Source organism: Haemaphysalis longicornis, unplaced genomic scaffold (assembly GCF_048455015.1).
Source record: "Haemaphysalis longicornis isolate Haplotype H1 unplaced genomic scaffold, Haemaphysalis longicornis Haplotype H1 scaffold_7, whole genome shotgun sequence".
NCBI lineage: Eukaryota > Metazoa > Arthropoda > Arachnida > Ixodida > Ixodidae > Haemaphysalis > Haemaphysalis longicornis.
Genome location: NW_027526422.1, coordinates 10,126,881 through 10,138,915, shown reverse-complemented (window position 1 = coordinate 10,138,915; position 12,035 = coordinate 10,126,881). Strand labels below are relative to the sequence as shown.

Below are 12,035 nucleotides of genomic sequence, written 5' to 3'. Positions count from 1 at the left end.
GTACGACGACGGCCTGCAGCTGTGTAACCGTGTCTTGAATCAGAATTTGCCGAAGGAGGAGCCATCGTATTGTTTGAAACTTAAGCATAAGTAGAATCCCAGCCGCCATGTTTGGCAAAATTAGAAGCAATAGCAGTAAAACGTTAAAGTTGCAACATTATGCTCCTGGAGTAATCCGAAGCCGACTCCAAGGCATCAGACCTAGCCGCCGGTGCACCTAACAAGGAAAAAGTGTGGAGAAGTAACTAGAGACGAGCACACTCAGGCTCCTAATTCGATTAAGAGGCGCACTTAACGGACAATATTAAAAAAAAATACAAGGAATATAATGCATAAAATCCTGCTGAAACTGAATGCTGCGGTAAATAGCGTCCTCAAATTTCGGTACCAGAGCGAAGACGGGACAAGGAAAAGGCGAGACGAGACTGGGCACTGAATAACAACAAATGGTTTAGCTCACTGCAGCTGAATATGTTCCCGGGGAAACACAGAAAACAATAAAACACACAATCATAGAAGTGCGAAGGTGAGGGCTGATTTCTATAAAATGATGCACATGCGCAAAGATTACGATCTATGACTTAGGTACTCATTCTCATTTTTAAGCAAGTCAATTGACACCATCTTGACGGCATTGTCATTTCGTGTATAAATAAAGTGTGCAATTTTCCCCCTTGAAAGTTTCCTCTTGCGCATCGTTCTAAGCTATGCATAACGCTTTACGTGGCCTTTCTTACTTTAAAACAGCTCATAGCTGCAGGTGTTATTACTTCCCTCTTTGTTCAATTATAATGTGTTTCGCAACGGCTCCCGGTATTGCTGTCGATTTGTGAACCCTTTTTGTAAATGCATTTTAGGCTGCATCGCATTATTTTTGCAAAAAAGAGAGAATAAACAACAACGAAGTAAAAACAATGTGAATGATATACGTTATTCACAGTCCGCCCGGATTCACTTTTCGCTTAATACACACATTAATCGCGTAATATCGCATGCTGTCGGTGTTTATAACAGATTTATATGCAACTACTCTTTTTATCGGGGGATAAAAATACGCATGTCTGATATTTATTATAACGCAGAAATAATGTTGTTGCACTCAGATATTATTTGTTTCTGTGTTATTTATGATATGTTTGATGCATTGTTTGGCGTCGAGGTAGCGGATTTACACATTATTGTTTTTGTTTGATATTTTCAGAACACTGCTACAAAGTGTTTGTTATGTATAACAATATTACACCGCCGTACGCCCCTACCTGGAAAGCATATCAGTTATTGAATTTGACACTTAACTCCGGCTAATAGGTTCACGCAGGGATTAATCCCGTTTCTCTGGACACATTATGGTATTCAATAAAAAAACGTTGGACTAGGTAATTGAATGACGGGGAGCGTGTGTCAGCTTCCTGAAATGTTCCTCCAATAATTTCCTGTTATATGTCATTCTTGTAAAAGTAATTACATTAGGCACTCTTTATCTGTCAGAGACGCACTCTAGTTCTCGAAAATAATAAAAAAAATATTTCAAAGTTGCTGAGTCAGATTTTTACCGACTCGGCAGGAGCAATGATCCACGTGCGCAGAGCCTGAAAATTGTCTACCTTTTCTGCAGGTTATCTTTGACACGTTCGCCAATTGAATTACTGTCTTCTTTTGAGTCTCTTTTCTGCTTCCAGAGTTTTAAAGTGCGTAAGTGCGTCGAATTGAAAGGCGGTACTTGTGAAACTGAAAAAAAAAAAGAAAGCCTTTCGAGAAAACATCGAAAAGGACTTAGGAAACGGAATTTGTGAGCTGAAAAATGAGCAAGACAGCACGTGAGGAAGCCTAGCAGTCACACGTGAAACTATATTGCTGACGTCAAAAAGGAACTCGATGATGAGGTTTCCAAGAAGGCGTGGCTTGTCACTGAAAAGGAAGCACTTCGCGTGAAATGCACTTTTATGGAGGAGAACCTGTGGGGCGCTGAAAACAGGCTTGTCCGTTCTGAACAGCAGTGAAGGAAATGGAATTGAGTAGCCATTCCGTTTTGAAGGGGCGAGGGGTGGGGGGGGGGGGGGGGGGGGACACGGAGGCTGCCATAGAGTTTCTTAGCTCATGCCTTAGTCGAAGGACGTATGACTGAGCGGGTAATATGCCACCGCGAGATTTGTAGCCGATGGAAAGAACTAACAAAACGTACTTCTACGAAGACAGGATACGGCAGATACGGGCGCTTGTATGCGTCCTATTTCGTCATCGTCCACGACTGTTTAACGCCAAGTTTTGTTTTTTCTTGTTAAACTAGCCGGCGGTCGGTGCACCGATTCACCATGACGGCAACGTTTTCATAGGCACGCTGCTCAAAAAACTTTCCAAGCTCTTCAAACAACTTATTATTTGAAATAATGGTAAAATTAATAAAATCAGAGTCCCTAATAAGTCCCCCCACACCCCAAATATTAACATTGTTCGTAATTACAACCTTGGCCCGCGGAATAGCAGGCACAACCATTCCGACAGGCAAAAATACGCTTTACTTCCTTTTTCCTTAGTTTTAAAACAGCCTGTTTGTATTTTCCACTTACATAATTGCGCGCCATTATTTGCCTTTTTGTGGCACTTTGTTTAAATTTGTGGTCACTAAAACCTTTCAATCCAAGCCAATGATGAAACTAAGTCGAGCGTATTTTATAATGGCGGTCCATGACGACACAGATTGCCTCGATGTGAGCCGCATAGACGCTAGCGGCCGCTTCCTCTCTAGTGTATATTGTGTATTATAGGAAGGAGGAATATTATAGAAGCAATATAGTGTATATTGACGGTTCGGTACAGGGCGTTTCGGTACGGTCTTTTTGGTGCACGGACACGGGCGTTTCGGTACAGGACATTTCGGTGCAAGACATTTCGGTACAGGGCGGTTCGGTACATGTCGTTTCGGTACGAAAACGAATTCGAGGGAGCGTTTGAGGCAGCAAAATTCGCGCGCGTTGTTAACATGGGAGTTTCAAGCACGCAAATCGAACGTGTTTATTGCGACTGTTGCTGCTCGTATTTTCTGCGTTATTTAAGGCCAGTAAAAATTTATGCGGGCTTGCCAAAAAATGTCTATCTATTTGCGTAACAGTAGCCAAAAAAAGTATAGCTCGTTCATTACTTCGTTTCTTTAAGGACAGTATCATCATGTATTTTCTATCGTTTTTTTATAAAAAAATTGCGGCAGTAACTATTTTTTCCACTTTCCAGAAACTACACTAACAGCTGCGTAATTAAGCGCCACCGCAGTGGCTAAGGAAGCTGTTTCTTGCTAACGTAATGACGATGAAGATCTTGCAATATTTTGGCATTCCGTATTTGTGGGCGTTGCTTTCTCCTGATAACGCAATGCACATACCGATCAACTCATTCCGGTAGGCACCTGTTATACCTTGTCGCCCGCTTCCGTCCCGGCGTTACTGTCGCTAGCAGTTACTATGCTGCAGGTTTACTGTGTTTGTAATTTGGTAGTTGAAAAGGTTCTGGTATAATATTGAAAGCTATCTGCGATGTTTTCTACAACCTGCATCAATATATTTTTGCCAGGCTGTTCGCTCGGGATTTTCAACGTTCTGCCGGAAATTATACTTGCCATAATTTGGTTGGGTTTTATTCCTATCAGAGATAAACGGCACCTGAATATCCCCGCCATCAGTATTTTTTAACGACGATAGTCTGCATTGGGCTCATGAAACGCGGAAATTTCGGTCTCTCTGTATGTCTTTGCCTGTCTGCCCGTCCCTCGATTCAGCCGCCCAGCCAAATTTAATGCAGAGGTTGAACGATACGATTATAGGTAGCATTTTATAAACGTGTTGTGCTGTTTTGATTTGCTCGCTTCATACATTCGCGGGTACTTCAAACGTACTGGGGCCGTAAAGGCAGCGGATCTGTCAGTCCACTCTGCATACAACCCCCCCCCCCCCCCCCCCCTGCGCTAGCGCCGCGGCTCGGGCCCGGGTTCGTTTTTTTCACGCTTCGTCCCCAGGGGATGCACCGGTCTTTTCGGTGCAGGACGTATCGGTTCAAGCTCAGGTATTAATCGCTGCCACTTTCCCTGACGATCTATATACTCATCTACTCACACCCAAATACTCGAACTGCTAAATATATCGATTCAGGCAAGTTAAATGCTGTAAACAAACACTCCACATTTGTCGCACGTGTATGTCCTCCCGTGCTTCCTTTGCTCGTCATTTTTTTTTAATTCCGAGTGCCACGCAAACCAGTGGCGGACTTTTCAATCAAAGCCTGTGTGCATTTCGCAGGCCTCGCAGAGCAACGCAGCCGTGCAACGCAGCTGTGGCTTTGATTAACCTGGCTGACGCGCAATACTCTGACGGATATAAAGGTTTATTGACGCTTCGGAAGCGACTCCCACTTGAGCCTGCGTGGTTAGTTTATTTACAGTGACGGTATTATTTACGTTATGTAAATTATCTAAAATGTGAGTGGGCCGATACTGCTGACCGTCACTCAACATAGACTTACCTGTACTGGTGCATCGCGCTCAAAGATTTACCCATATTTTAATGAACTCTACCCCATGAACAGTTTACTGCGTTAGCTCAGCCACATTACTGTGCTCGTCACCTGAAATGCTTCGATATCTGCAGTTCCGGTCAGCGAAGGGGCACTAATCAAGATTTTAGACATCGATAATTTTGCACCTTGCAGCTTAGAAACTTTTGCTTTTTGCCGAAAATAGGCAAAACTTAGCTATGAACCTTTTTCCAGTACTGGTCCTCCTAGCGGTCGCCACGGCGAACCTAAAGTGGTAGTAACGCACGCCCTCCCAAATGTTTGACTTTCGGGGAACCCGTGAACGAAGTATCCTGGCCCTGCAGTCTCTCTCACACCCACGCGTCGCAGGTTCTTTTCCCTCTGCGGTGGCACTCATTTACGCAGCCGTTGTCGTAGGGACTGCACAAAGTGATCACAAAATAGTTGATCTCACTGATTTTTGAAAAAAAAACAAAAAAAAAAAACAGGTGATACTAAGTAGTCAAAAACGAGTGAAAAACACAATGATACTGTCTCTGATTTGTTATATAAAATACCGGTGATAATAAGTCGCTAAAAACAAAATAATGAACAATATTACGTTGTCTAAATGCTATAAATATCCCAGGTAGTATTTAATACATAAAGAGACTTTTTTCAGAAAGCCCGTATAACCATTTTCTTGCCTAAAATAACGCATAATTGAGAACAAGAACATCTGTAATAAATAGGTACGAATTGTGTGCTTGCAACCACCCCGTCGACAACGCGCGCAGCCTGAAAGCTCACCGGAATTCGTCTTCGTACCTAAACACCCGTGTCCCGAAAGGTCCGTGCACCGAAACGCCCTGTACCGAAACGTCCTGTACCGAAAAGACCGGAGCCGCCCATGAGCATCGCGTCCGCTGCGCCGCCTGGTGCGGCATTTTCGGCGCTCCTATGGGGTCAGCGGTCGGCATAGGTTTTCCTTTCGCTGGGTTTGGCGAGTCCTTTCATTTAAAAAAAAAAATTCATTCGTCGAGCATGGGGCAAAAGAAAACGTCAGGTCATGTTCACAAAAATAAAACCACGGTCAGCCATCGCGCCCGCATCTTGGCTGACCGTACGAGCGCGATGGCCGAAGCAGATCCCTGCCGCCAAGCGTCGGACGCAAGTACTTCCTATTGTCGGCCACGGCCGGGCTGGAGAAGCGGCGGGCGCGCAGCGTGCTCGCCGCTCCTCCAGTCCGGTCGTGTGTCGGCTCGTTTAGATAAGAGTGGATCGACGTGCCGCTGCCTGGACCGGCGGGCTTAGCCCAGCGATGACAGTCTAAACCAGTTGTGATGCAGGCGGCTTCGTTTAGAAGATAATAGTCACGGGAAAAATGTATTGCTTGGGTTCACTGAGCCGCCAGCTAAAACATCGCTTGCGCTTACGGGCTGCTACTGAGCAATGTCAAAACGTTACGCAATTAGGCGTCAGTGCTGCGAAGAACATTTAGGTGCCCCAAAACAATTTACCTAAGAGGGTATGGCTGCTTCCTGGCCGTTTAAATAAACACGGATGGCTGCGAAGCGGTAAGAAAATGTCGCAAACAATGAATTAAAATCACATTTCACGAAAGTAAAGTCAACTAAAGTTGTACTTTTATCGAGAAACTGTTCTGCACAGCTGCTTGCACTTTATTTTTCCTAACTATATTTGTCGACTTCTGCAAAGCCTTTGTCTTTGTGGATAAAGTATATTTTCTTGAATGAGTTACAGCCCTATGAAAGAATCAAAGGAACCTGTGTGGATTACTCAGATGATGTCCGATTCGTAGGCTTCAACGTGTACGCATCGTACAAACTACTCCTAAAATCTTCTAAATAAATATGACATTCCTCAAGGTAGTGTGCTAGGTCCTCTTCTATTCAACACATACGTTAATGATTTTGGGTACACTTAACAAAAACGGACTCACTGTAAATTACACCAAAAATATAGTTTTGCCCTCATTTTGTGGACTTGTTATCCGCAAATATTGTGCCATCTTGTTGCTTGCGTTGTTGCTTGTCTTGTTGCAACTCTCTTGCAGAGATTTTCTCAAAATTGGTTGCGGTTTTTTACTCTGTCGCAGTGTAGAAATCTTGATCGCGTGAACACACCTTTTCATCATACATATTGGACTTAAAATGCCTACTATGTGTAACATTAAGAGTGGAACTTTCTGTTATTGTACATCATCGTCTTGCTGCTTTGTAAATTTAGTCACTTAGGCCGCATTAAGCACTTAGGTAGCTTCATGTTAACGAAATATCGTCCAGACTTTCCTGGGAAATAAAGACGTACGTACGTAGCTATGCATTTATGCATGCATGCTACATGCACTGAGAAAGCGTTAGCAACGCAGTTGAACTCGGCTTGCCTCAGGCTCGGAGAGGGGCCCTGTGAACTAATGCTATCGTTTAATCTTCCTGCCTGCCCACTCCATGTGATTATTACGCACACACACAAAAGCGGTCTTTCTTCACGCCGCAAAAAAAAAAAAAAGAAATCTATGCAGATGGTTTTGCCCCTTAGTACCCGTACCCCTCATTAATTCGAAAAACTGGTGACATAAAAAAAATGTTCAGCGCGCTTTAGTATATACCACTCAGGAAAACATAGAAATCCCGACCAACGCTCGAGCACCCTCACGAAGTGGGGAGGCGCCGCACTCACCCGTGCTCTCTGCAGACGTTGCCATCCCCGTGGTGCGAGCGGGCGGTTCAGTCTCCAGCGTCATCCCTGCCTTCGGCGACGGAGCCGTCACTCAGCGGCAGCAGCTCGGAGCCTCCGCGACGAGCAACACGTGCTTGTCCGCACGGGCACGCCGCCGCCCCGCGCGTCATCGAGCGCGCGGACCGGCCGAAGCGGGGCCGCTCCTTGTCCGGCATGGGACGCCGCCACCGCCCGGTACGAAGGGATGGGAAAACGGCACCCGATCAGTCTCTCTTCCCGACAACCACTGTGCTTCCGAAACTCTGCTTCCAACTATCAACGAGGTTCACAGCGTTGTCCGAGACGATCCACCACGACGACAACGTACGACGAGGAGATCGGCCGCGCGAGCTCGGCTGCAGCCGCCGGCGGCACTGCTGGCGGAGCGGCCGTCGGAGCCGCGCGTACTGAGGTGGCCCCGATACGGATCAAACTCCGGCCCGTGAGCGCGTGGTTCCGTTTTGATCACGTGGCCGAGTCCCCTTCCCTCCGCGTTTTTCCCTCCAGGAGAACCAATCGGAGCTCGGTGGGAAACGGGCCGCGGCGTGGTTCTCGTTGCCTGGCAACGACCCGTGTCGTGCGCCTGGGCGCAAAAGCTGTTCGGGCCTGTTGCTGGAAGAAAAGTAACAGCCACAGACTGAGCTGCTTGTGAGAGCTTGAAGTGTTTGAACGCGTTGAACGGAATACTGTTTTAGTTGCCAAAATTAAGTACCGTCAAAATGCCACAACGCGTTATTAAAATTTGTCTGGTGATATAGCCTGTGGATTTTAAGAGAAATACCAGAGAAACTTGCAAAGGTTTAGCAAAATGTCTTCAACTATTATTGCTTTCTTTTTTCTTAGTGACGAAATGTTCTGCAAAAATTGGCAGTGAATTCCAAGAGACATGTATTAGGTAAGGCAAAAAGAAAAGACAATATAAAGACCATATTTTGGATAAAAATGAAGAAAACGAGGAATGGAAGTATGCACGTATATAGGCCCTAGCTACTAAGTTTCCTACTTGGAGATGACGACATTATATGCACTTACAGTTCTGAGAAAAAAACGTGGTGACAAACGTAAATCGTTGACTGAACTATACGTTGAAATTTTCAAATCAACAAGCACGGGGACGTTTTATTACCAATTCTCTTATTAAAGCAACCATGGCCACGTTTTATTACAAGACAGTCTGTCCGCAATTTTTTTAGACTTGGCGGGGATGGCAAAACACCGGGCAAATCCAACAGTCTGGACAATCGGCTGGGAAAATGCGCTTATTTGTTGCTAGACACCTCCAGCACACCTTGCCGAATTGTTAAACGGTAGGAAAAGTGATATCCAAAAAACATGTACCCGCCGTGGTGGCTCAGTGGCTAAGGCGTTGTGCTGCTGAGCACGACGACGCGGGTTCGATTCCCGGCCGCGGCGGCCGCTTTTCTGATGGAGGCGGGAAGCAAAAACGCCCGTCGGCGCACGTTAAAGATCCCCAGGTGGTCAAAATTAATCCGGAGCCATCCACTACGGTGCGCCTCATCACCTGTGAAGCGTCGGCGCGTCAAACTCCACAATCAATCAATCAATCAATCAATCAATCAATCAATCAATCAATCAATCAATCAATCAATCAATCAATCAATCAATCAATCAATCAATCAATCATCTGAAAAAACATATGTCCTCGACTCTATTCACGCACCAAAAAAAGTGAAGGGGAAACAAAAATGAGTTCCTTGTGTGGAGCGGAATAAAGCAGACACGACAAAACAAGCGCAAGAAGTGAAATATGCACAATGTGTGGGCAGAAACATACACGTTACGCTTTGGGATTGAACGTCGTCATCTTTGCCTTAGCTTGAGGTACAATAAGTTTGACATTGCTTGGCGCGGGTTGGCTCAACATTGAGGTTGCCTGTCGCTAAGGCAACTTTAACGTCAGATGAGTTTAGGCCTAACATGGTTGCAGTTGCTGAGAGAAAGATAATACTAAGAAGGAGACGATGGGAAAGAAAATGAGGGAAAGGGCATTATTCGTTGACATAACTCAACGAGGAATTGTACTTTTAAATGCAGAGCATTTCAGTAACTCACGATGTCACCCGCGTTGGCGTCCGTAGTCCGCACCGCACCCCTCCCTACTATAAAAAAAAAAAAGAAATACTATCCGGCGCCAGGTTTCGATCCCTCGACCCTGCGGGCGGAACGCAATGTACATTGTGCTCTAACAACTGCGCCACGAAGCCAACACAGAATTTGAGGCTACGGACGCGCCTTATATCCTTGACTCATTCAAATTACTGCTGACGAGCGCTCTCTCGTCAGCAGTTGTCACAAGTGCAACAGCATTAACGTAACGCAAACTACTTAACGTCGTGCGCCCCCGGAAATGCTCTGCATTTGATCGTGCCCCTCGCGAGGGGGATGTTTCAATGCGTCTTCCTACTGGCCAGTACACTCGTCGCCATCTGTCGGATGTTGTGTGAACCCTTTGCGGCTGATGGTGCGCGATTTTTTTATTCATTTACCCTAGAGGCCCTTACGGGCGTTAAATACGGGTTGCAGTGAAAAATAAAACACATGGTAACATCAAAAACAGCAACACCCACATAAATGCGAATACAAACACAATCATGTCGAAATGCATAGTTGTAAAAAAAAGGGTACACAAAAAGGCGCACAACAGTTATCCAATTTCTAAAATGCGAGGGTTAAAAAATGACCCAGGTTCAAAATGACACAAACATCGAACATTGAACCAATCTAAGAGGTTCAAAAATGACACAAACACTGAAAAAATGGTTTGTACATTGAAAATAACTGTAACTCTTTAATAAATGACTCGTGTTTAATGAGGGTGACGATGTTACCTGGGAGCTGATTCCAGTGACGAATAGCAAGTAAGAGTGGCGAGAAGAAAAATAGGTTGGTACGCGCGAATATTGGTTGAGCTTTGAATTCATGATCTAAACGGGAAAAAAACGCGACCAGCGGGTCTTATGTGTGAGGCAGCGAAAGAAGACTGTCTGTGGTATAGCCTATGAAAAACCGATAAAAGGCAATGAAGCCGGCGTTGTTGTAGAGGTGGTAAGTTCAGGGATTGTTTCATTTCTGTTATACTTGATATTCGTGAGTAGCTCCTGAGAATGAATCGGGCGGCTTTATAGTGCCTCATGTTTATTTACGAGATACGACTGATGGGGGTTCCAGATTAGCGCTGCATATTCAATCTTTGATCGAACAAGTGTTTGGTAGGCCAGAAACTTTGTGGATGTGTTAGCTGAATTCAGATTGCGCCTAATGAATCCGAGTGATTTAGAAGCTTCACTGGTTATTTCATTTCATTTCATTTTTATTTCCTTAAGGACCCCACTGGGGGGTATTACATAAGGGGTGGATACACAGGAAAAGAAAACATTTGAACACATTAATTTTCGCAGCACAGGTGATTTGTAACATTTGCAATGAAGGATGATGGGCAGGTAGTTGAAACAATGGAGCAGGGAAGGTCGTTCCAATCCTTGACGGCGCGGTGAAAAAAAGAAGCGGAAAAAGTGACAGTTCTGTTGCGATAACGGGACACTTGAAGTGGATGGCTTGTGCGGTGTGAAATGTATGTCGGGGGAGGATGTAAGGAGCTGCATTGAGGGAAGAATGAAAAAAATTATGAAAGAGGGAAAGGGTGGCGATACGACGGCGAACAGAGAGGGGTAATAAACCGGATTGTGCTTTCAAGGATGAAACGCTGATGTCGTACGAGTACTGCGAATGAATGAATCGAATGGCGTGATTTTGGACAGATTCCAGGTCGTTAATGAGGTATGCTTGGGGCGGGTTCCATATGGGGGAGGCATATTCGAGTTTTGATCTGATGAGGGACTGATATGCCAGCAACTTCACATGTTTTGGTGCGTGACGTAGGTGACGCTTCAAGAAGCCCAGAGTTCTATTTGCCGATGAAATGACGTTAGTAATATGCGCATTCCAAGTAAGATCGCAATGCAATGTGACACCAAGATACTTGGAGGATGGTTGTGACTGTACAGGGACGTTGGCGATATGATAAGAAAAAATGAAAGGATTTTTACGGCGGGAAAACGTAACAAGTTTGCATTTGTTAGGGTTAAGAGACAAAAGCCAATTATCGCACGATTCTTGAATGTAGTTAAGATCTTTCTGTAGAAGAGTTTGGTTGTGAGTGTTAGTTACTGTCCGATAGATTACACAGTCATCTGCAAACATGCAGATTTTGCAGGATACGCTGAGGGGTAGGTCGTTAATATATATTAGAAACAGGAGGGGGCCAAGAACTGAACCTTGAGGTACACCTTATGTTACTTTGAGATACGAGGAGGATTTATTATTGACATGCACGAACTGAGAACGGTTAGTTATAAGAAATGCTTTGATCCAATTTAGTACACTTGGGTCTAAGTTTAACTGGGATAGTTTTAGCATTAGTTTTTGGTGGGGTACTGTGTCGAATGCCTTTGCGTAATCAAGAAAGATTGCGTCAGTTTGTAAGTTGTTGTCAAGGTTAGCATGCAAATCGTGTAAAAATATTTCTAGTTGTGTTTCGCAGGAGAATCCTTTCCTGAAACCATGGTGGCTGGGGTGAAAAAAGTTGTTAGAATCTAGAAAGTTTACAATCTGAGAGTAGATGACATGTTCCATGATTTTGCACGGGACGCTTGTTAAAGAAATGGGACGGTAGTTCAATGGACAGTTCTTATCACCTGATTTGTAGATGGGAACGACCTTGTCCATGTTCCGGTCATCTGGAAGAATGCCTGTGGAGAGCGACTGCGCATACA

The 12,035-nt window shown here is 44.8% G+C and overlaps 1 protein-coding gene across 1 annotated transcript in view; it reads right to left on the bottom strand.

Moving 5' to 3' along the window:
- Positions 1-7,639, bottom strand: part of LOC144144483 (calcium/calmodulin-dependent protein kinase kinase 1) — a 275,111-nt gene extending 267,472 nt beyond the window's left edge. Inside the window, exon 1 of the mRNA XM_077675941.1 lies at positions 7,204-7,639. Coding sequence (XP_077532067.1) covers positions 7,204-7,267 — 64 coding nt within the window. The 5' untranslated portion in view covers positions 7,268-7,639. The remainder of the gene's footprint in view (positions 1-7,203) is intronic.
- Between the last annotated feature and the right edge of the window lie 4,396 nt (positions 7,640-12,035).